Here is a 23,984-nt window from a genome sequence, read left to right on the forward strand (position 1 = left end):
TAAAATTCTCATGTTTACTAAAATATGCAAGTCACCCAAAAATAATGGAATAAGGAGGCCTTTTGTACCATGGGTGAAGTATTTTTAAAAGGTTCGTCATTTCTCCTTCTTTTAAGAGAGATGAGTTGACCTCTATGTCTTTACGGTGGTCAAGCCATGGATCATGCATCCACTTCCTGTGCGTGCATGACTGTTTAGACCTGAGAGAAAACTTGGATTGGACTGGGTTTGGAAAATACAGGGGAACATGGTGTTTTAATTGTTCTGCTGTCATGCTCCTGGCTCCTTCTGTCCATCCCTCAGGCCCCAGAGTACTGAGCAGCTGGGTTTGCAGCTGTGAACAGGGTCTGAGACAATCTCCCCGTGAGGCAGACATAAATCTTGCCAAAGGGATACAGAGAGAAGTTTTTTGCTTGATGTTTCCATTTCCAGATTCTTGCTAGAATTGAAGGAGTATGGTTTTCTCCATTAAACCCTTTTAGGTTTCTAAAATAAGTAGTTATTCAAATAAATATTTATTCCTTCATGTTTCTTGGAAGAAGAACTACAAAATTAGTTTTTTCATCTACCATATAAGATCGAATTCATTCTATTGTGCCAGAAATGCCGGTAGCAAGCTGTCTTGCCAGCAGGCAACCTACTGCCCTCAGCAGATGGAACCAGACTTAGGCAAGATGATACTAGCTTTGATTTTCTTGATACAATTCCTATCTACTTACCCTTGGACCTGCTCACACACTTCTCACTCCTGGGAGTGGGCATTCCAAACTTGGAAGGATCAGAAGCAAGCTCTGAAATTCAGTCTAATTCCTACAATGGTGGGGTATAACTTGAATCTACCATCACATAAGCCTTTAGGAAATACTAATGAAAGAATAAATGCAGTTCAGAACTGAGTAAATATGCCACATTATCAATTGTCTAATTCTCAAAGTTATTTAAACAAATGGAGTTCTGTGTGAATGACCTTTTCCGAGACAAGAAGAAGATAATCCAGTGGGAAGTCAATATCCATTTAACTTTACTTTCCTGCACTACTCGTACTGATTGTTGATTGCCACACTGGGTATAATATAATGGCATCCATCCATTGGATGGTAATTAGATCTTAAAGGAGAAATAGCAACAATATTTAGGACTCTAAGAAATGGCATAGCCAGGATTCATCCTGCACATAATTATTTCTCTTGATTGGCTCTGTTGAATCAAATTGCATGGAGAATGAATGCAGATCCATGTATGGCTAAGGCTCTAATGTTGTTATTCTACTTTGCCAGGTGTGTTGTAGAAGATAAGAACTCGAAGGTGGCCTGGTTGAACCGTTCTGGCATCATTTTTGCTGGGCACGACAAGTGGTCTCTGGACCCCCGGGTTGAGCTGGAGAAACGCCATTCTCTGGAATACAGCCTCCGAATCCAGAAGGTGGATGTCTACGATGAGGGTTCCTACACTTGCTCAGTGCAGACACAGCATGAGCCCAAGACCTCCCAAGTTTACTTGATCGTGCAAGGTAAGACAAAATAAGAAAAAAGTGGTAAAGGAGAGGTGAGGCAGAAAGTAATCATAACATACAAATACTCAAACAATCCTTTCTGAAATAAAAGAACACTTCTAAATGCGTTATGGAACTTCAGTATGTATTTTCTCTCCAAAAGGATAGGCTTTAAATGAGAGAACTAAGGAGGATATAGAAAGAGGAGTCTTGCCACTGTGAGCCAATACCCTTGGTGAGAATATTTTCTTTTAGCCCTGAGTGTAAAAACACACAGCAAAGGCCACAGCTGTGTCCACAGGGACACAAGAACACACAGACTGCTCAGAGCCATGTGAAGTCCACTTTATTATACTGTTAGGTACTGGATGCTTTTGCTGAAGATTTGATTTTTATCTGTCCTCAGTCTAAAGAATATCACTAATTATCTGTTTTAATGATGGTAAATGTTATTTGGAAAAATAAAAATTTCCAGAGGCCTTGACATCCTTTCAGCTGACTAGCTTTCTTTGTAGTTTGTATCTCCATTTAATGGCAAGTTATTTGTGAGCAAGTGCAGTGACGGGGATCTGCAAAGTCATCAGGGATAATCTGCTTCCAGATTGGGGTTTCCAAGGGCACATCTGAGTCATGGTTTTACAGGATGAAAATCCTAAATGGCATACGCAAGCCCCCAAACTATAGCTCTCTTGGGTCCCTTTCCCCATAATAGCAGAATGAGAACAAAGCTGATCAGCTGCACAATTTTATTGCAAGTAGAGTCAAACTACCAGCAGTTTCAATCCATCTATCAGGAAGGATCTAAGCACTAACAAATATTAGGGCTGTGTTCATGTATTCTTGATTTACAATTTTATGTAAATTTAATGCAAATTAGGCATGGCCCTAGGGCTCCTGTCAAGATTCCAGTGCAGTCAGTTGTATGGCAAAGTTTGACTGTAGCTTCTATTAATGTGTTAAGGAATTGATTATTGCAGCATTTAAATCATTGCTCCCCCAACTCCTCTGATTAATAGATTGAAACTGTTTGTTTGCTCTTTAGTTCTTCTAGGTCCTTGTTAAACATTTCTTGTATTTTCTCCATTCTATTTCCAAGATTTTGGATCATCTTCACTATCATTATTCTGAATTCTTTTTCAGGTAGACTGCCTATTTCCTCTTCATTTGTTAGGTCTGGTGGGTTTTTGCCTTGCTCCTTCATCTGCTGTGTGTTTCTCTGTTTTCTTATTTTGCTTAACTTACTGTGTTTGGGGTCTCCTTTTCGCAGGCTGCAGGTTCGTAGTTCCCGTTGTTTTTGGTGTCTGTCCCCAGTGGCTAAGGTTGGTTCAGTGGGTTGTGTAGACTTCCTGGTGGAGAGGACTAGTGCCTGTGTTCTGGTGGATGAGGCTGGATCTTGTCTTTCTGGTGGGCAGGTCCACGTCTGGTGGTGTGTTTTGGGGTGTCTGTGGCCTTTTTATGATTTTAGGCAGCCTCTCTGCTAATGGAAATGGGAGTAAAATACATCAGAGACTGCCTGGTGCAGCAGCGGTTTAGTCATGTGACCGCTATCTTGGTCCATTTGCAATGGCTGACAGCTTCATTTTATTGCTTATAAAAGGCATGTCTACTGACTTGCAAAGTTCCTATCACAGTCAAAGCATAGAATGCTTTCCTTGTAGTTTAGTGGAGAGCACTTGAGTTTCTTAATAAGAGACACCAGGGTTTGGATCTCAGGCAGCCCATTTAAGTGTGTAAACATAACTACTGATGTGTACTATGTAAATGGGTTAATTTATCAACTCCCTCAAAACACAGGCGCACACACACACACACACACACACACACACACACACACTCACACATGCACACACAACTCAAAACAAAAGGAGAAGCTCTATCTCATTTAATGGCATAGGGAAGGGAGATAACTAGTTTACTTAAGGCCCCTCACCTTCACAGCCTTCAGTATTATTGGAAAGCTACTAGAGACCACAACTAGAGAATGTGTATTGTCCTATATGGAATAACATTGGGCAATCTGAGTATTACGTTCCTTGGTTTCTAGATAAGGAAACAGAAGTTAATTAGATTTAGGTTAGTGGTTACAGATCGCACAGAGAGTTCAGAGAGTAGTTTGGAGCCAAGCAGACCAAGAATCAAATTTGAAGCACTTTCTACTGGAATGGAAATTTTTTTGCTATGACTTTTTAAGAACTACCAGATTTATATTTGTCTGAGCTCTTAGCGCCAAATGCCCAAAGCCCTTCCTCCTTTTTTCTTATTCATGTATGCACTTTTATAGCTACAAACACAACCATCTTGAGGGTTAGAGCTAGAACTAGGTTAGATCATACTGCTTATACCTTCATACCATGTCAGCACAAGTGAAATTAACTTAAATTTAACTTAATATTAAGTTATTAAATTTAACTAAATATTAAGGGATGGAGAAGGACCTATAAAATACCAGGTACTGTTCATTCATTATCTCGTTTGATTTTAATAATATTATTATTAAGTGGGTGTTAATAACTTTATTGTAAATATGAAAACGCTTGAAGTTCAGAAATAATAAGGAGCTGTCCAAGGCTGCCTGTTGACTTAGGAAAGAGTTTCAAACCCATATCTGTTTGAGTCAAGATATTATAGTGTTTTCTTTTTAACCATATTGCTTTAAAAGAAAAATGAGAAACAAAGCTTGTTCTTGTAAGGGCGATAAAGAAAGGTTGTCTCCTCCTTAAGCCTGAGTTATGAAGGGGGATTTTTTGGACAATTATATGGATGCTGGCATTTGATATTTCATGCCAGATGGCTGATTCGCTTCCACTTAGGACATTCAACTTTGTGATTATGTCAGTTGGTCCACCCCTTCATGCTGCTTGTTCACACTGCTTCCTACTCTGTGCCTCAACTCTACGTGTTTTCACCACATCAAAGATGCTGCCATTCTTCTTTCCTCCAATTCCACAGCACCTTCCTTCAGAATATAACGGTCTTTTGAATTTTTCAAGTTCTTCCTTGCTCACCATACATGGTTTCTGCAACTCCCACTTAACTAGTCATTAAATAAATACTGTATTCTTTTTCTTTGCCCATTGGTGAGGCCACCTTTCGCTCAAAGATGCTGTGAGATATTACTAAAGAATAGCAGTTAAGAAAGCAGGCTTCAAATCTCGGTTTTCCTTCTTGCTAATTAAATAAATTTTGGGGGTAAACCACTTGATTTCTCTAAGGCTCAGTTTTGTCCTATGTAAAATAGAGATAAAATTAAAATTTTAAACCCTCCTTAATGAATTGTAAGGATTAAATTACATGATTATGTAAGCCCCTAGCCCAGTGTCTGGAGATCATGAGTTCTCACCCAATAAGATGATGATGATGATGGTGATGATGATGATGTTGATGATGATGATGATGATGATGATGGTGGTGGTGATGATGATGATGATGATGATGATGATGATGATGATGGTGGTGGTGGTGGTGGTGGTGGTGGTGATGATGATGATGATGGTGGTGGTGGTGGTGGTGGTGGTGGTGATGATGATGATGATGGTGGTGGTGGTGGTGATGGTGATGATGATGATGATGATGATGGTGGTGGTGGTGATGTTGATGATGATGATGATGATGATGGTGGTGGTGGTGGTGGTGGTGGTGATGATGATGATGGTGGTGGTGGTGGTGGTGGTGATGTTGATGATGATGATGATGATGATGATGATGATGATGATGATGATGGTGGTGGTGGTGGTGGTGATGATGATGATGGTGGTGGTGGTGGTGATGATGATGATGGTGGTGGTGGTGGTGATGTTGATGATGATGATAACCACTGTGACAACAACCACGCTGCTGCTGCTGCTGCTCGAGTATCTCTCATGAGGCTCGCTTTTGCCCGAGGTGCTGCCCAGAGTCTAACAACTCCTTCCACTCGTTGCCTGTTACCCTTGCAGTAGGCTCTTTTAGCTGTTATTCAGGTCCCTGTCCAGTCCATTTTCTTCAGTTGTCCTTTTCCTTAGCATCCAGTCTTTCGCTTTACTTCTTTAGGATTTTAAAGGGCTTCTTAGACCAGCATCACCTTTAAGTTTTCAACTCCATTTATTAAGGATGTCTGAGGACAACATGCAGCATGCATCAGCAACACATAGAGGGTTTGTAAAAGTCCATTTTAGATTGGTGGCACTCCCCCACCCCAGAATTTCTAATTAAGTAGTTCTGGGGGTAGGGCCTGATAATTTGCACTTCTAACACATTCCCAGCTGATACTGATGCTGCTGGGGCAGGGACCATACTTTGAGAACCACTACTTTAAAAGAAGTATGTACCTTAAGAACATCTGGGGAAACAATCCTGCATAATTTCATTCAATTTCAGGTAGTGTTAAGTGTTACACCCCCCAATATTCCTAAAACTAATCTTCTTGGGCATGAGACAGGAAAGGTAGATTGACAAATACCTTAACTTTCACGATAACATCTTAGGCCCTATACGGCTTCTTACCTAGCCTAGTCCCGTGGAAAGAAAATCGCCTCCTCCCAAACTGTCCATTTTCAGGTATCAAAGCTGAAAAAAAAAAAAAATGGTTGAGACATGAAACTTCTCTAGACTTCAAAAATCTCAACTTTATAAATGTTTAAGTGTTTGTCCCCCCCACGCTTCTCCTGCATCCCATTTCCCCTGGAAGCTTACTTTCCTTTTACATATTCCCACCACGTTAGTGACTTTTCAACATCTCCAACATTTTCTCTCTTATTTTGGTGACTATTTTTCAGAGAGAAAGTAAGTTTTTTTTTCTTTTTATCAGTTCATTAGGATCTTTACAGACAAAATAACCTGTGTTGAAATAAATATGCTGCATGGTCTGCTAAACTCAATCTTTAGCTGAATGACATCTCCAAACATCTGCCTCATGAGGAACACAGGTGAAAGTTTTGCATCAGCAAATACACAAATCAATAATGACCTCTGGGATCACTTGTGATTAGTGATAGTAACTGTTGCATTTGTGGAAGCCAAGTCTATTCAAATATACACATTCATTTGAGATACTTAATAAGTGATGAGACCCATTTCTAAAGCCAGATTTTGGTTCCTACACCACCTCCTTTACAGATTCTAAGCTCAAAGATTGAGAAAACATTACCCTTAACTTCAATAAAATAAACAGATTCCTCTGGCATCTTTCCCATTAATAATGTCCATTTCTTCTCCATAGGTTACCCTCCAATGATTGCCTGTTTTTTCTTATCATGCCACAGATGGAGGCACTTGTGTTAAGGCAATATTTCTCTTCATCTGATCCTTACATAAACTGCAAAAAAGTCAACAGTTTGGTTATTATACTTTTCAAAATGCAGATTCCTGAGAACCACTTTTAGAACAATTGAATCAGAAGCCTTAGGAATGCAGCCAGAATTTGTGAATACATTATGTTCTGCAGGTGATTCAGCTACATGTGGAAAAACCAAGAACTACTGTTCTAGAAATCTAAGCAATCAATGACAGGGATTTGATGCTGCCTGCCTGCTCATTTTTCCATATGACATGGCATCAAATTATATCTAAAACTCTGGGAAGCAGGTACTAGGGCCTTGTAATAGAAAAATTTTAAGTAAAATAAAATAAACCTGTGTACTCATTGAAAACAGATTAATCTCAGCTTCTTGAGCCCTGGGGAAAGTGGCTCCAATATTTTTTTTTTTACCTGTAGCATTAAGAATCTCCATATGTGGAGGTTCCTTAAAAAACTAAAAGTAGAACTACCATACGACCCAGCAATCCCACTACTGGGCATATACCCTGAGAAAACCATAATTCAAAAAGAGTCATGTACCACAATGTTCATTGCAGCTCTATTTACAATAGCCAGGACATGGAAGCAACCTAAGTGTCCCTCGACAGATGAATGGATAAAGAAAATGTGGCACATATATGCAATGGAATATTACTCAACCATAAAAAGAAACAAAATTGAGTTATTTGTAGTGAGGTGGATGGACCTAGAGTCTGTCATACAGAGTGAAGTAAGTCAGAAAGAGAAAAACAAATACCATATGCTAACACATATATATGGAATCTAAAAAAAAAAAAAAAAATGGTTCGGAAGAACCTAGGGACAGGACAGGAATAAAGACGCAGACGTAGAGAATGGACTTGAGGACACGGGGAGGTGGAAGGGTAAGCTGGGACGAAGTGAGAGAGTGGCATGGACATATATGCACTACCAGATGTAAAATAGCTAGTGGGAAGCAACCGCATAGCACAGGGAGATCAGCTCGGTGCTTTGTGACCACCTAGAGGGGTGGGATAGAAAGGGTGGGAGGGAGGAACAAGAGGGGGGAGTTATAGGGATATATGTATATTTATAGCTGATTCACTTTGTTATAAAGCAGAAACTAACACATCATTGTAGAACAATTATACTCCAATAAAGATGTTAAAAAAAAATAAATGGTAGAATTCACCTGTGGGGGGGGGGGGAAATCTCCATGTGTATGTGAATACTGTGGACTTCCTGACATGATGATATTTTTTTTAATGTGAATCTTATTTTTAAATATCTCATTTGCCATACCTTACAGCATTTATCATATTTTCAATTTATTTATTACATTATTCTTGAGTCCGGTACCCATACTAGAGTGGTAATTTCTGTGTTGAGTCATTTGCTCTCTTTTAATGCTATTCTAATTTGGTTAACATAGTTTTCAAAACGGCCTAACCTGCATATACTAAAATTGGAGATAATTTTTTAAAAGCATTTTGGAGTCTTTGAAATGCATTTCTTAGTTAATATTTAAATTTCACTATAATATTGAATAGAATCCCAGAAATTTTCTCATCACTATGACTCAAATCACACACATGGATTGTGAGAATCTCTCTATTGCTTGTAGGGAACTGTATTGCATAATTACCTTAATTAAACCAATATAACTATGGGAAGAAATATGAAAATCGACTCCTTGTAAGACCAGACACGACACGTTAGGTCTTTCTTTTCAAATTCCCACACTTAAAACACCACATTTCCTGTATCTCATTAATCCTATAATATTCATATTGGCTTACAGAAGGAATCTGTAGATTCCTTCTTTAATAATTGAAAATTCAAATGTTATGAAACATTTAATTTTTTCATGATTACTAGTCTAGAACTTACTGTTTCTAAGATTTAAATTCTTGGGTGCATTTTATAATCCTCTTAAACATTCCTAATTCTGACCAAAATCTACTACCCAGAACTCCAAGCAGCTGTCCTTTTAATCTCTTTCTTCTTTCCTTCTTTCATTATTTCCTTTGTTCTCCCTTCCCTTCCATCCTTCTTCTTTTCCTTCCTTAATTAGCATCATGTTGCATTGATTATTTTTTCAATAACTTAACATTGCCTACAAAATTTCATACAAAATGTTTGCCACTGCATTCCAATTCAACTTAGCCTGGAGCTCTGTACATGTTTTAAACGTTCTAATGAAATAAAGAATTCAAAACCTTCTTTAGTTAGATTTTATCTGAGAGTTAATTCTGTTGATTATTGAGAATCTTACTGATTACCTGGAATTCTCATTTGGATTTTACGTGCTGAAGTCTACTAATTCTCCTACTCTTCAGCTTAATTTTCCAGACAATAACCCCTTGATTGGCTGTTAATAGGTCAGGTTCAGACTTTAAGGACATCACTATCCACATCAGCAATCAGACAGCCAATGTAATGGGAAGAGGTGAAACTTTGGGGCTAAAATAATTTGAGAATATTACCTCATGTAGTTTTAATTTGATAATTTGATAGTCCTCCTGTAGGAAGGACTTCAAGTCTTGTCTAAATCAAGCCCACCCACTCATAATTAATCGCGATCTCCAAGCTCTGTGTATGTATCTGCAGTCCACCTTTTAGTTATTAAAATAAATCCACTATTAACATCCACATACTTTCTGCTCTAACCTACATTTTGTCTTTCTTGAAGATGAGAAAAGTAAGAGAAGAGAGACAAAGTTATTTTAGTACCCAGAGCTGGCTCAGTGTAAAAACACAGACTCCATGAATGGAAGACACAGACCAATGAATGTTCAGCTGCATTCAAAGATTCAGTATATTCTTGAATCATTACACCAATAAGGATTTTAATACCTTCTGGTCAGAATTTTGATGGTGATTAGGAAGAATTTGGGAGTGGGCATTTATTTTGTATTGGATCTGCATCTGCTAGATAGTTGAGCTACATCCAGTCTATGCCACAGTTATTTTTAACTTATATTTACATGATATCTATGTGGCTACTCACAGATGTGCTAGTTTTTACACAGACATTTTACCTATTAAGATAAGGAAAGCTACTCTTTCAAATATTTTCAAATAGTACTGTAAGCTACCATAAATTATCATCATCTGTAGCATTTATGTTTTCTATACATTACCAAAAGGAACCCCCCAAAAAACAAAAAGCAAAACAAAAAATCCTGTGTACTCTTAAAAATCTTAAAGGCAATTTTTTGAATTCATATATCTAAAAGTCAAGAAAGATGGCATATATATATTTTTTTTCAATATATGGGTACTTCCATCATTTTCAGTTTGTTATAAATAGGTAACATATTTTTGGACAATGAGATGATTTGAGTTTTATTTAAAATTTGTCAAATCCTAAGTCTGCCTCAGTGACAGATAAAATATGCAAAAGACAATAAGTCCCCTTTCCTTCTTTTTAGTGAAAAAACTATTAGGCAAGCTGGAGTACAGTGGGAAAGCAGCCCCAACCTGTGCTAGGATCTATCCAAGGAGGGTTTCTAAGGGGATACAACCACTACAGTGCCCAGGAACCACAAAAGTAGGGCATCTGTGTGGGGAGGCAGTCGTGGAGGGTTAGGACCTTGGCTACATTTAAGAGAGTTGAGCAAGTTAGTAAATATATTGAGGATAATGATAACCGGTTTCTTATTATTGGAGAAAAGAAGTATAAATATGGAAAGGGGAAAGCTAAAATGAGCCCTGTGGTGTTGGATTGAAACTGGAGTTATAAGTGTTTATTCATTGAATTTTAATAGAAGATAGATACCTAGAAAGAAAGAAATATAGATTAAATGTGTATGTATATTTCCTAGCTTCACACATTGAGAGCACTTGCACACTAGTAGCAATGAGCGTACCTATCCTCCAGATGTTGGTTTTAAAATATCACTCTCCACGAAAAGGAACAAGGGCTACTAGAAGAGATAGATGATTCCAGGGCTGGGGTGAGGAAGGAACAATGTGAGTTTGGAGCATCCTTTGTGCCAGAAAGTAAGATAGTCCTCAAAGAAAAATAAGGTATGTCCAAAGTACACAGAAGCCAACTTGAAATGGACTTCCACTGACCAATTCGGGGACAATTTGGGTATTGAAATAAATGATAGCTATACATTATAATATTGATAGTAATAGAAATTAAATGATAGTTATTAAATAAAGAGAATATAAAACTCTTCCTTATAATAGAAATTCAACTAATAAGTGTAGAAGGAATGATGGAATTGAAAATTATTTGGCAACAATTGCAGAAATAATTCATTCAGACAAGAAACATCAATGGATTCTAAAACTAGTAGGTAAAAGTGAAATAAGGACTGAGATTTTTACATAATCTCTAAGTAGCTCCCCACAAAGTATTCATTACAAATTACAAAGGGAAAAAAGAATAAAAAAGGCTAAAATGTAGAGAAATCTAGCTGACATCAAAGTTAACATTACAAGTAATGGGACAAATTGGCATCATGTGCCAAACGATAGGATACAATGAGCAGAATACAGCATCACTTCTGTGATATTTCTATCAAAACCTGAGTCTAAGCATAAGAAGACATTGGGCACACCCAAATGGAAGGACATTCTATAGAAGGACTGGCCTGTAATCTTCATAAATGTCAAGGTCGTGAAATTCAGAAGAGACAGAAGAAATGCCCTAGTTTATCATAATATGATACTGGATATAATATGTTATCTTACACTGGATCATCTTGCTAGAAAAGACTTCATTGGGACAATTGAGAAAACTTGAATGGAGTCTCTGGGTGAAGAGTATGTGGGACTTCTTTGTATTGATCCTGTAATTTTTCTGCAAATTTGGAATAAATTTAAAATAAAACTGAAAACAGACACAGTAATGGTTAAGGTGGGTATCAGGATTAAATATTAGTGAATAAAATTCAAAATTATATTAAATATTATCTAATCAAGCAGGATTTTTTCCAAGCATAATTCATTATAAAGAAATATATGAATAAAATATATTACATCAAAAAGTCAAAGGAGAAAAATCATGAGATAATCCCAATAACCAACAAAAATGCATATGATATAATTCAACCAATCTCTATTCTCGATTTTATTAAATACTCACAAATTTTGTGAACTAATTATAGAGAATGTCTTTTTTAACATGAAAAAGATGGGTAGACTCAACAGTAATTAATTCAGGAATAAGGCAGGAATACCAACAATCATTATTATTATTTAACATTATTCTGCAGGTTCTGCTTAATGCAATGGGACAAGAAAATAAAAAGATTTAGTTGTAACTAACACAACATTGTAAAGTAACTATACTCCAATAAAAATTAATTTAAAAAAATAAAATAAAGCTAATCTGCAGAAAGAAAATAAAAAGATTTAGTTGTGGGAAAGGAGAAAAGAAACTTAACTATATTTCCAGATAAAGTGATTACTAACTTAAGAAAACCCTCATAAATTAATGACCAAAAATATCAGCACTAATAGCAGTTTGATAAGTTGTCCAGTTATCTGAAGAAACATGTAAAATCAATAGTTTTTATATTTGGTTATAATAAGCACTTACAAAATATACTATAAAATGCCCATTTACAAAGCTTTAATGGTATAAAGCATTTAAGAATAAATTAAATAAACAATATGGAGAACCTAAAAGCAGAGATTGATATCACTTTACTTGGCAGGAAAGGGTTTTTATTGTTTGTTTTGGTTTTTTTTTTTTTTTGGTCTGTTTTGTTTTTGTTGTTGCTTTAATGGAAAGAAAATACTTCATTCTTGAATGACAGCACAAATAATGTGAAGATGACAATTTTCCCCAAGATAAACATAATTGTTTTTATATATCTAAAAATTACTTTGGGGGATTTTTGATTGAAATTATGCTAAATTTATCAAATTAATTATAAAGAATAAGTGAGCATAAATAGCCAATATACTTTTTAAAATTGTTTTATTGGGGGCAGGAAGACTTCTAATCTACTTCTAGGTACTAACATATTTTGTAAAGCTAAACTTATCAAAAGCTGTGTATTTTTAATTTAAGAATGACCAAGTCTGTGGATATAAATGAAATGCCTAAAATACTACCACATATACCATACATTAGATCCAGGTTTTTTTAAATCATGGAGAAAGTGTGATTATTCAACAGATGGTTTTGAATAATTAAAGAAAAAATAAAATTATATTTTTACTGAACAACCACTCATGTAAATTAATACCAGATCCCTTAAAGATTTAAAAACAGAAAATAAAGGAAAAGGAAAACTGACACTTTTATAACTCCCTGTTGAGAGCGTAAATTAGTGGAAACTTTGCATAGGGGAATGTAGGGATGTCTATCAAATAAAGGAAAAGCCTAAAAGAACCATCAATAAATATGTATCTGAACAGAGTGAGGAAAGATTTCTCAGCATAAAAACAAGTAAAAAAAAGCATAAAGAAAAAAATAAATAAATACATATATAAATATCTAAAATTAAGAGGAGGGGTAAAGCGATTTAAATACAAAATATGTAACAGATAAAACCTTAATGTCATTGGTATATGAATAGATTTCAACAGATCAATAAAGAGGAAAAAAATCAATACAGAAAATATGACTAAAATTTGTTGAAGGACGTAAATAGGCAATTTACAAAAGGATCCTTGAAAATAGCAAACATCTGGAAAACTGTAAAACCTCGCTAATAATCAAGGAAATGTAAAGTAAGACAGTAATAAATTATTATTTTTAAACCAATAATACTGGGAAAGTGTTAATAGAATGTGGCTAGCCAGAATTGGCAAGTCAGTAGGAAAACTGACACTTTTGTATTTCCCTGTTGAGATTGTAAATTAGCAGAAAATTTGCTAGGGTAATGTAGTGATGTCTATCAAAATTTTTAACTATATTTGTATTATTTGACCTAGTAATTCCATATCTGTGAATATGTAGGAAGAAAATCCTCTGAAATGCAAACACAGATTTTTGTACAAAGTGGTCATCACAGAACTATTGGGTTGGCCAAAAAGTTCGTTCGGGATTGTCATGGCATGGAAAATCCGAACGAACTTTTTGGCCAGCCCAATATTTTAAAATAAATTCTGGAAAGCACCTGAAATACTCAGAATAAGGAATGAGGAAGTAAAATTGGGGTCATTTCATAAGAAGAAATACTATTATAATGGACATGAGAATGACTGCCCAACATTCAAACCTCTTCCCTGTGATTAGGAATTTCCCTCCTTTCAGTACTATTGGGATGCAGACATTACCACCCAGAGTAAAAGCTGAAATAAAATTCAAATACCCTCAAAACTGGGGCTTGGACATGAGATCCAGACCTTGAAACTCCACTGCACCTGCCCCAGGCTCAGAATTATTAATAGACATTATTGATACAAGAAACTCAGGACCAAAGAGAATCTGTTCAGGCAATTGGTGGCATCCATACTGAGTTTATCTAGGAATGGCTGTATCACTAATGTTTCACTAAGGCCTGGATCTAGGACCATGTTGGTGGTGGTGAGAGCTGTGTCACCTCATGTTTACATTCACCAGCAGTCATGCCCCCGGCCCCATAAAACTTTTTGGACATGATTCTGGTTTCGCACACTTCCTATTTTCAATGACAGGCACAAGACAGCCAGAGATGTTTTCTGTTTTTTCCAACTAAAAATTCTGATTTATGCATCTAAGCAGCTATTAACTATCATGCTTTATAAGACATGATTTATAAAACATTTTATTATATAATAAACATATTTGCAATGTATGGTTAATTGAAGTGGCAGGTTACAAAACAGTATAATCTATAACCTCAATTTTATAAACTATAATAAATATACAACTTACACCATATGCATTCATACATCCATTGGAAAAGAAGATAGAAAGAAATATACCAAAATAGTTTTTACATTAATTTTTTGAATGTTGTTTTTATAGGTAAAATTATATTATTTAGTTTTCAAATTTTATTGTGTGAGTACATGCATTATATCTGGAAAATCGTTATATAATAAATTAAAATAATAAATTCATGATTATTGGAAGGAAAGGCTTTCATAAAATTTTTCAGAGAGCAAAATTTCTCTTCAGCAGCTTCTGGTGCCATTTTATTTTCCTTTTTATTTATTTTTTCTCCTTCAACCCTCCATTATTCTCTCACCTAAGTGTTCTTCAATCTTTTCTTTTTTCTATGGTGGAAGCAGTCATAAAATCATTATTCTAAAATGATAAAGCCTTAATTTCTTACACCTTGCAAAGATATATTCTGTCTAAAAGAGATATTATAAAGATAATGCTACACACACACACACACCAATTACAAAGTCTTAGGGAGGAGGAAAAAAGACAGATTTTGTGTGAAAAGGACTTTGTCAATCTCCTCAGATCAAGAAAGTTGTAGCATAAACAATTTCCTGCATAAAATTTCTAAGTCCCATCCTGATTTCAAAACAAAACATAACAAAAACAAAACCAAACCAAACAAAAACCCTTCTATCTGGATTTCCTGGATGCCACTTTAACCGTGTACTTGTTTCATTTTCCTGTTTACCCAGGCTGGAGTCCACAGTCTGACATTTCGGTGGCCTCCTTACTGGCACCCTAAATTCCAGTCTATTTGATCTTATCTTGTCTTGACCTCTCCAGCCCCTACTGATGAGTAACTTCCATATTCCTTTTCTCCCTCTCATCTAAAGGTGTATAGGAAATGGGATGTTATAACATTTAATTGAGTATGCTACAAAGTCACGCTAACCTCAGCTGTTTCTTCATGTTTTTTGGAAATCTCTCCATACATTACTTGCTGATTTTCAACTCAATTGCTTAAAACAGCTTTTCCTAGTCTTCTTATTTTGTATTTATGACCTCCCACTGCCCCTGCTTTTTAAAGAGCCAGTCTTCTTCTGTCATTCTCTTTGACTTCTATTTAGGCACATTACTAAGGATTCTCTTTTTTCTTGCAATTTCTTTTCTCCTTATTTCCTGAAATAATGCCCTATTCTAGTGTTCCTTCTGTCTCTCAGACTATGTCAGCTTGAAACCCTCTAGGTGTATGATCTTCATATTTCTGTATGTTTCACGAGAGCTATCCTTGCTTCTTCTTCATTTCCAGATTTTGTCCATCGATGACCTCATCTTTGATGTAACATCTGTATAGTTTGATTCCATTAGCAGCCTTACCCTTTTTTGCGGGGGAGGGAAATCCTACTGTAGAAATACTTTGTAAACGTTTCTTTCTATCTTCATATTTTTTGTGCTCAAGCCAAAATTAATCTTTCCCTCCAAAGCATCTTCTCCTCTTCCTTCTGATTTCCTCATTTCTGATGATGGCATAATTGATCTCCCTGAAAACAGGGCTATTTCTAACTTCTCCATCCCCATCTATATCTTGCATTCAATCAGTCACACATTTTGTGAATCATGTTTTCTTACCTTCTCTAATTTAGCCCATCATTACCTCTTTCCTATAATTTTTTTCAAGAAAAGTTGTACCTCTTGCTCCCACTTTTCTGTATTCTAAATTGTCCTATCACTTCTAGATATCTGTGAAATATAGCTCTGATATTACCATTCCTCGTCTCAAAATCTTTCAACTTCTCACAGCTGCACACAGAATAGTCTAGCCCGGAAAGATTTTTCCCAGCGTATTATTCCAAAAAAATTTCTCCCTAGGTGCGTACTCAATCCCTGGACAATCAAACTCTTCCCCAAAGTTGTGAAAGTAGAGTTAGGCAGGCATGAAATGTGAGAAGGGGTACTCCAGGCAGAATTAGGGCATGTGGCCAATGAGCTGGACCATGGTGAGTAAAGAGGGATGGGAAACAAGAGGAGACAGCAAAGTTACATGGAGTCTTGCAGGTATGCTAGGCTTTTGTTTTCCTTTGTTTTTTGGGGTGGGGGAGATGTGTGGATATTCCAAGTGTGATAGAAATCAATTGAAGATTTTAAGCTAGGGAATAACATGTTCCCAAAGAGGTGTTAAAAATCACCCTGTGCCCTCTATGTGGTTTCTACAGATCATGGCTCATTTGATCTTACCATCCACAGGCAAGCTCTCTCTTCTCTAACACTAGAAGTACTTTATTTCTCTTCAAACACATATCACATTCCACTTTATAACATGGCTATTTGAATATACATCTTATCTCCTTTAAAGGTATATACTCCCACCATTCACAGACTGTGCTTTGTTTCTCTTTGAAACCACATAGAACTTCAGAAAATAGAAGGTTCAGAAAGTACTGGATGATGGATTAATGGTCTTACTTTCTAACAGAAACATCCAGGTTCACAGGGGGATAACATCCCCATTCACATTGGATGATGAAATCATGTAAAGAATGTTGAGAGTTGATGACAATCCTAGTCTTTATTCATTGTGATTCTTCATCACCTTACCTTTGTATGGAAGGAGCAAATCTTTGTAATTATCTGTACCCTGTTCCCTCTATCTTTGAAACAGCAATAAATCTCTTTAAAGCAATAAAACTTCTTTACAAGGGGTATAATAAACATCACCCAACTAATAATTATTGAGTACTTTAAGTTTTCCAAAGAAAAATATCAGTTTCTCTTCTAGTATTTGCTATGATGAAAAAATATTAAATCTGAAAGAAAACATTGTTTTCTATCAAGTATACAGTCAGAAGAACTGTACCAGGCCTACAAGTTAACAAAAATGAGAACATTTCAGATAGTTCCAAGGCAGAAGAAGAGGGGTAGGTATAACTTTCCTGAATGCTGATTGGTTGCTGAACAGATAATGATTTATGGCACATTTTAAATTATACTTCTGGATGGAGTGGTTTATGAAGGGGGAAATGGGATTATTCTTTAATATCCTGAAGGATCTGAAAACCTATGCAACTTTCATTGATCTGCTCTCTGCTGGATAATACTGCTATTTAGAATCGATGACGTATTTACTTCTCTCAGAATGCCTCTGTGGTTGTAAACCATTCTTTGTTGTTTGTTGAGAAGTAAATTTCTTATTCATTTTCCCATTAAATTGGAGTTTCCATAGACTTTGGGGGTACCACAGGTTTGTCAGTATGTACTATATATTTTCATCCTCCTCCCCATTCCACTTTCACTTCACAATCACTGTGATAATCACTTCAGGGTCTAGAGTTTTCTGGGACGATAGTCTTCAATAGTCTCTTAAAAAAAAGTGAACAAACTGCTAAACTTTGCACATTTTCATTATCCAAATCCCAGAAGAATCTTTCCTAATAATTCTTTACTAAAGAGAAATGAAACATTAGCTTGATGTTTTAATTTTGTTTTCTTTGGTGGAGGATGAACAGAGGGAGTATAGATTTTTTTTAAATGGGAAGATACAGAAAAAGATGAGTCCAGAGAATAATAAACTCCCTATATTCGACTCAGATCAAACTTTATAGCAGCTTATTTCATCACCTTAAAAAAAGTTATTTGAGTTCAACTGAGTTATAAAGGGGGAGAAAACCTGTTCAAGAATGCAGCCTGGCCAAATGGCCCATGATTGATGGGGCAGCAACAACCAGGGGGTATTTGCCAATTCAACAATGCCAAGTCCTCGAAGTGATTTTGCTGCCTGTGACAGCTGGTGTTCTCTGTTGGAAGGCTGTGTCTGTATACCTCTATGATTTGCATGTTTATGTACCTCGGCTGCTGTATGAGGTCTGCATTTCACAGCAGTGTGTGTAAACTGTGCAGCCTTGTTGCTTGAGTGCCTCTGGGCATAGGATGGTAGAATTGGTTTGGGTAAAATTAGAATTTTAGAGTTTTGTGTTTTGCAGTTTAGCCAGTAATACCACATTTTTGTTCATCTCCCTCTTCATCAACTTCAGTAATATTTTTGAAGTATCTCTCTGCATGGGCTACCATTTGAGGCAGACACATTATATGCTCTCTAGGAGGGTACAAGCTCAGATATGAAGGCATCATACACAGATAGAAAGGAAGATATTAAAGGAATATATTTAGTTCAGTCGAAGCCTAAAAAGAGAATTGTGGGATTTGTACATTAAAGGGAGTTACTGATGCTTTTCCCTAAGTTGGGGAGGACTTAAGAAGATGAGAATTGCTCTACTAAGGCAGATATGAACTCCGCTAAGACTTCTCTTTTTAAATAGTAATATCATAGGGTTTCTGGAACAGGTGGAATTTCCACAGTTGTTTGGAAGATCAGATATAAAATGGAAGGGGGGGCTTTGGAGGAAAAGAAATACAAAGTCTTTAAAGAAACAGAATTAGATAAAACAGACCATGAATATGTGGAAATGATCTTAGGAACAGAGAAAGTGGTAGGTAATTAGGAGATGTACTAGGGTGAGTATGTTATATAAAGAATTTTAAAGGTAGTTGATGAGAATCTTAGTCTTTACTCACTGTGAGATTGAAAGTTTCTTAAGGTCAAAAGGTGTTAATTTGGTAAAAATGATGGGTGGGATCTGCAGTGATGGAAAAGATAATCTGAAATAGGATGTTTTGGATGACAGTTTCTGGAAAATATCGTATCAGAAAGAAGGTGTCCAAACTACAATTCTAATGGATGGAAAAGATGGGGCAATGTTTTTAACAGATGAAAACTATATGTCTAGCAGAAATATTCAAATTTTATCAGAAAAACAATAAAGAGTTTAAAAGTGAACCTAAGTTTCTTCTAAGCATGTCACTAGAGTGGCATTGAGTGTTGTGATAATGCAATGGGCTCCCATTTTGAAGAACCTACTTTATGTACCAGACACATTCACTATCTATAAACTTCACACAAACCCTCTAGCGTGATTATTATCAGCCCTATTACAAGTGAAATAATGGAGACAGAAAAGATTAAATAACTCACCCAGTTCACACGACTAATATGTGATAGTGCCATAATTCAAACTCAGGTCTGTCTGATTCTAGAAGTCATTTTTGTTTTTTTGTTTGTTTGCTTGTTTTCCTAGCATTCTGCTTCCTTGGACAGAGAGAAGGGATATAAAGAAAAAACAGTGAATAGTTCTCTTGGGAATATTTAATTTGAGCTGGCAGAGAAATGGCCATCTGGAAATGTTGCTTAGACAATATACTTGCTGTGCTTTTTCTCTGCATACCTATATAACGTGTGGTGTTAGGTAATACAGTCTCTATTTGAGGAATGGAGTACATAAGTGATTTGATTATGATAAGAAAACTAGATCATGCAAACAGTTCTGAAAGTAAGGGTGATCCACATGACTCCATTTATTCCAAATATCACCTGCTAGTACAGAACAGGTCATTGGAACAGCATTTTGATTGCATAGACAGTTATAGCAAATAACAGTTATCACGAATATCAACCAAATATAGAAAACAAAACTGAAAATATAGTTTTAAAAAAATTAGAGATATAACTGTCTTGAGGTATTGCTCTCATGAAATAATAAATATCATAAATGCTATATAAATCAAATTATTTTTTAATCATCATAATTTCTCTTCTTATTTGGATTGGCATGGGCATAGTTTGGACCCACTCTCAGCATACTGGTCATATAGTCCTAGAGCACAGCTCTTCACAGAATCCTGTGCTGGCTTAGTCACAAACTCCGAACAGAATGCTGTCCACCTGTCTACAGGAGACATTTCTTTTCTTTCTTTCTTTTTTTTTTCTTTTTGAAATGTCATCTTTTAATGCTGCTGCTGAATTCTGTTCTTATGTATCAGAAAAATGTCCATCTGAAAAACCAGCTTATGCATGGTAAAATGTTTAAATATTTCACCATTGTTATTATCATTATTATTTTGTATAATCTTGAACTGGACATTTAGAATAAGTACCAGACAAAATCCCAAACTTAGCCATAAAGATTCAGTGCATAGTGACTTAAGAGCATAGGTTCTAAGGTCAAAGTATATGAATGATTTTCTGGTCTGACTCATTTATTAGCTATGTGATTTGCTGCAAATTATGGTATCTTTTGTGATTGAGTTTCCTTTTCTGTAAAAAGAGAATGTAAGAGTAACACTCGTATAGTTGTATGTGTGTGTGTGTGTGTGTGTGTGCACGTATGTAGACATTGAAAAAAATGTAACCTTAAGTCTTTATCACATTACCTGACATATAATAGATGCTCAATTAACATTAGGTATTATCGTTGTTTTTAAAAATTTTTTTATCTACTTTAAAAACATGTTAGCCACATCTGGGCTAATCTTTACCGCTTTTTCATATTAAGAAAAATATCTTAAATCCTCATCAGCCTAGATCGCCATAGGAGAAAAAATGTACAAATTCATTACCTAAGTTTCTGAAAGATTTTATATTTACTTTGTATAGGAAATGCCAAGTTCTTATGACACTGACGAGGAGGAGGTTACCCCTCTAGGAATTATTAATAAAGTTTGCTTTACCAAATTACTGATTCATTAGAACCCTCTTTTTCTGAGGACAAACCCTAAAAAGGAAGAAAATATGGCTATAAGCCATTGATGTACTTCTCTACATCAGCACTCATTTATTGTGTTTACCTAGAATTTGACAAAAATAAACAGCAAGAAACAAAGCACATAACAGTAGATTAAAGAATGCTTCAAAGCATGGTGGGGGCGGGGGGGAATCGGATACTTGGAGGTAAGGGGGGTTAGAAGAAACATGATAGTTTTGATAGAATGCCATGCCTTCTGAAGAAAAAAGGTTATTCTTACTTTTTTTGCAATAGATGCCTACTGGAAGGTCTATATTAAATAATCTTTATTTGATTTTTCATAAATTGACATTAAAATGCTTCATTTCTTAATTTATCTTTGATTTTTGCATTTCTGTTTTCAGTGCATTGTTGGGCTTTCATAGAGCAGGATACACAACTATTCTGTTTATTTTTCCTAAAGGATTGATGAGTATGATATGAATTGAGTTGCCTTTGACAACAGATGAGAATAATCTCTTTTTCTCATTAAACAAAAAACAAAACAAAAACTTAGGCTGGGTCTTGTGTGTTTTGCCTCTTCAGCATAAATGTTTTTTTAAAAGAGAATTGTGTGTAACTCAGAGGGATTACTAGAAACTGTGCAGCAATCTCAGTTGTAAATGCTTAATTAGATTTGTCAATCCAAAGATCAGGACACCATAAACAGATATCCAGATTTAGTATTTGGATTAAATTAGACAAATTTGCTCTGATTTCAAGGTGATTATTTGTACACACACACACACACACACACACACACACATACAAAGTGATAATAAATAAGAGAATTAATTTATAAACAATATGAGTCATTTACTAATTCAGATAATGTTTATCCTTCACAATAGTCTACTCTTTTTGGTATACTCATCTTCAAATGTTGTAACCTTTTCACTCTTTTGGAGAATGTTTTTACTGATAAATTTATGAACAATAAGAAAAGAATTTTTACTGCTTTATGAGTGTTTGTTTTGTTTTATTTCTTTTTTTTTTTTAATATTACTTTATTTATTTATTTATATTTTATGGCTGTGTTGGGTCTTCGTTTCTGTGCGAGGGTTTTCTCTAGTTGCGGCAAGTAGGGGCCGCTCTTCATCGCGGTGCGCGGGCCTCTCACCATCGTGGCCTTTCTTGTTGCGGAGCACAGGCTCCAGACGCGCAGGCTGAGCAATTGTGGCTCACGGGCCCAGGTGCTCCGCGGCATGTGGGATCTTCCCAGACCAGGGCTCGAACCCGTGTCCCCTGCATTGGCAGGCAGATTTCCAACCACTGCGCCATTAGGGAAGCCCCTGTTTTATTTCTTTACTGAACATAGTATCACCAACCTCAATCACATACTTTCATTAACATTGGGATTTAGTTTTGGTGAACAAATATGTGTTGCCTTAGTACCAAAGTACCAAAATCTTAGGAGTCACTTCAATTTCTAGAAGTAATTCGAACAATAATTACATTATTGAAGTAAGAATATATTTTCTAAAATAAATTTTCTGACATGCTCATAGATAACTATGCTATACTTACATTTAATTTAGAAATGAAAGTAGTTCTGTTGGCATAATGTAAACGTACTAGATATGTCTGTGTAAGCTTACACACATACACACAAATTATATCCATGTCCTATGATAGAATAAATCCCATTTTATGATCTCTGTATTTTAAAAATCAGATGATATTATTTATGATCTTCTACCATTTCTCTTCAATTAGATAAGAGAAGTAAAATTAGTGGCTGTTAATAAAACTATAAAACCACACAATGTTAAATGCACTGTCTTCCTCCTTGGGCCAAGTAGAAAAATGATAAGAATGTTGTTCCTTGACAATTCTTCACAGATGGCACAAAGCTAAACACATATTTAAGATGGAGACTTTAATGTCAATGTGAGAGCTGGAACTAAGTAAGATGTGAGACCCTCTGCAGAGTGGAGTTGCTGGAACTGGTCTCCACACTTTAAGCTAGGAGTCAGAAAAGACTTGTCACTATGAGAACTGGGTCTGGAGTAATTCCATCTCCGTGTCCAAGAACCCAGAATAGAACTAGTAGCCCTAATAACACCTGGATCTGAGATTAGGAATATACCAATACCTGCACAAGTCTTTTTTACTTTCAAATTCAGAAATATTTTAAAAATGAATAGATATTGGGCTCAGGATTACCACATCTTGACATTGTTCATTCAAGTGTATGTAAAAAAATACATTCGAGACCAATGATTATCATATATCTCTAGCAAGAACAATCATGAGACTACCTCATAGGGAATATCTTCAACGTAGGGCTTATTTCAGGTGATAATTTCCATTCAAGATGAATTCAAAGATTTAAAATGTATAAAGCTCATGAAATAATTTGATGTGATTAAATATATTGTGGAAGTCCAATATATAGGTGGATTATACTTGAAGAAGTGCTGATTGTAGGACAATCTAAAAAGGGCTTTAAATTATTACACTTAAATTTTCAAACAAGTTATCCATTAGGCAAGAGCAGGATATCATGAGAAAAGAATAGATACATTAAAACAAAAACAAAAACAAAAAACTTTCCATGAAAGAGTTAAGTTCTAGGTTAGACACAGCAGAGGGAGTGTTAAGCAACTGGAGGATAGATCAAAATAAATCATCAAGGATGAATCCCAGGTTGGTAACGTATGGAACATCTGAAAAATAAAATATTATAGGACATGGGACATTGAATAAATTGCAGTATACATCTAATAGGAATTTCAGGAGAGAAAATAGAAGAAATTAAGGAGACATATTAGTTGAACTGGGTCTGAAAAAAATTTCCAGAACCTAAAACATAAACCATGTGTTAAAAAATCTCATTCA

The 23,984-nt window shown here is 35.7% G+C and overlaps 1 protein-coding gene across 3 annotated transcripts in view; it reads left to right on the top strand.

Annotated features, from left to right (window-relative positions):
• LSAMP (limbic system associated membrane protein) overlaps positions 1 to 23,984 on the top strand; it is a 645,981-nt gene that overhangs the window by 355,920 nt on the left and 266,077 nt on the right. For all 3 annotated transcript variants that reach the window (XM_059921072.1, XM_059921070.1, XM_059921071.1), the window contains exon 2: positions 1,278 to 1,510. In XM_059921072.1, coding sequence (XP_059777055.1) covers positions 1,278 to 1,510 — 233 coding nt within the window. The remainder of the gene's footprint in view (positions 1 to 1,277; positions 1,511 to 23,984) is intronic.

The sequence above is a fragment of the Balaenoptera ricei genome, chromosome 4 (assembly GCF_028023285.1).
Source record: "Balaenoptera ricei isolate mBalRic1 chromosome 4, mBalRic1.hap2, whole genome shotgun sequence".
Classification (NCBI taxonomy): Eukaryota; Metazoa; Chordata; class Mammalia; order Artiodactyla; family Balaenopteridae; genus Balaenoptera; species Balaenoptera ricei.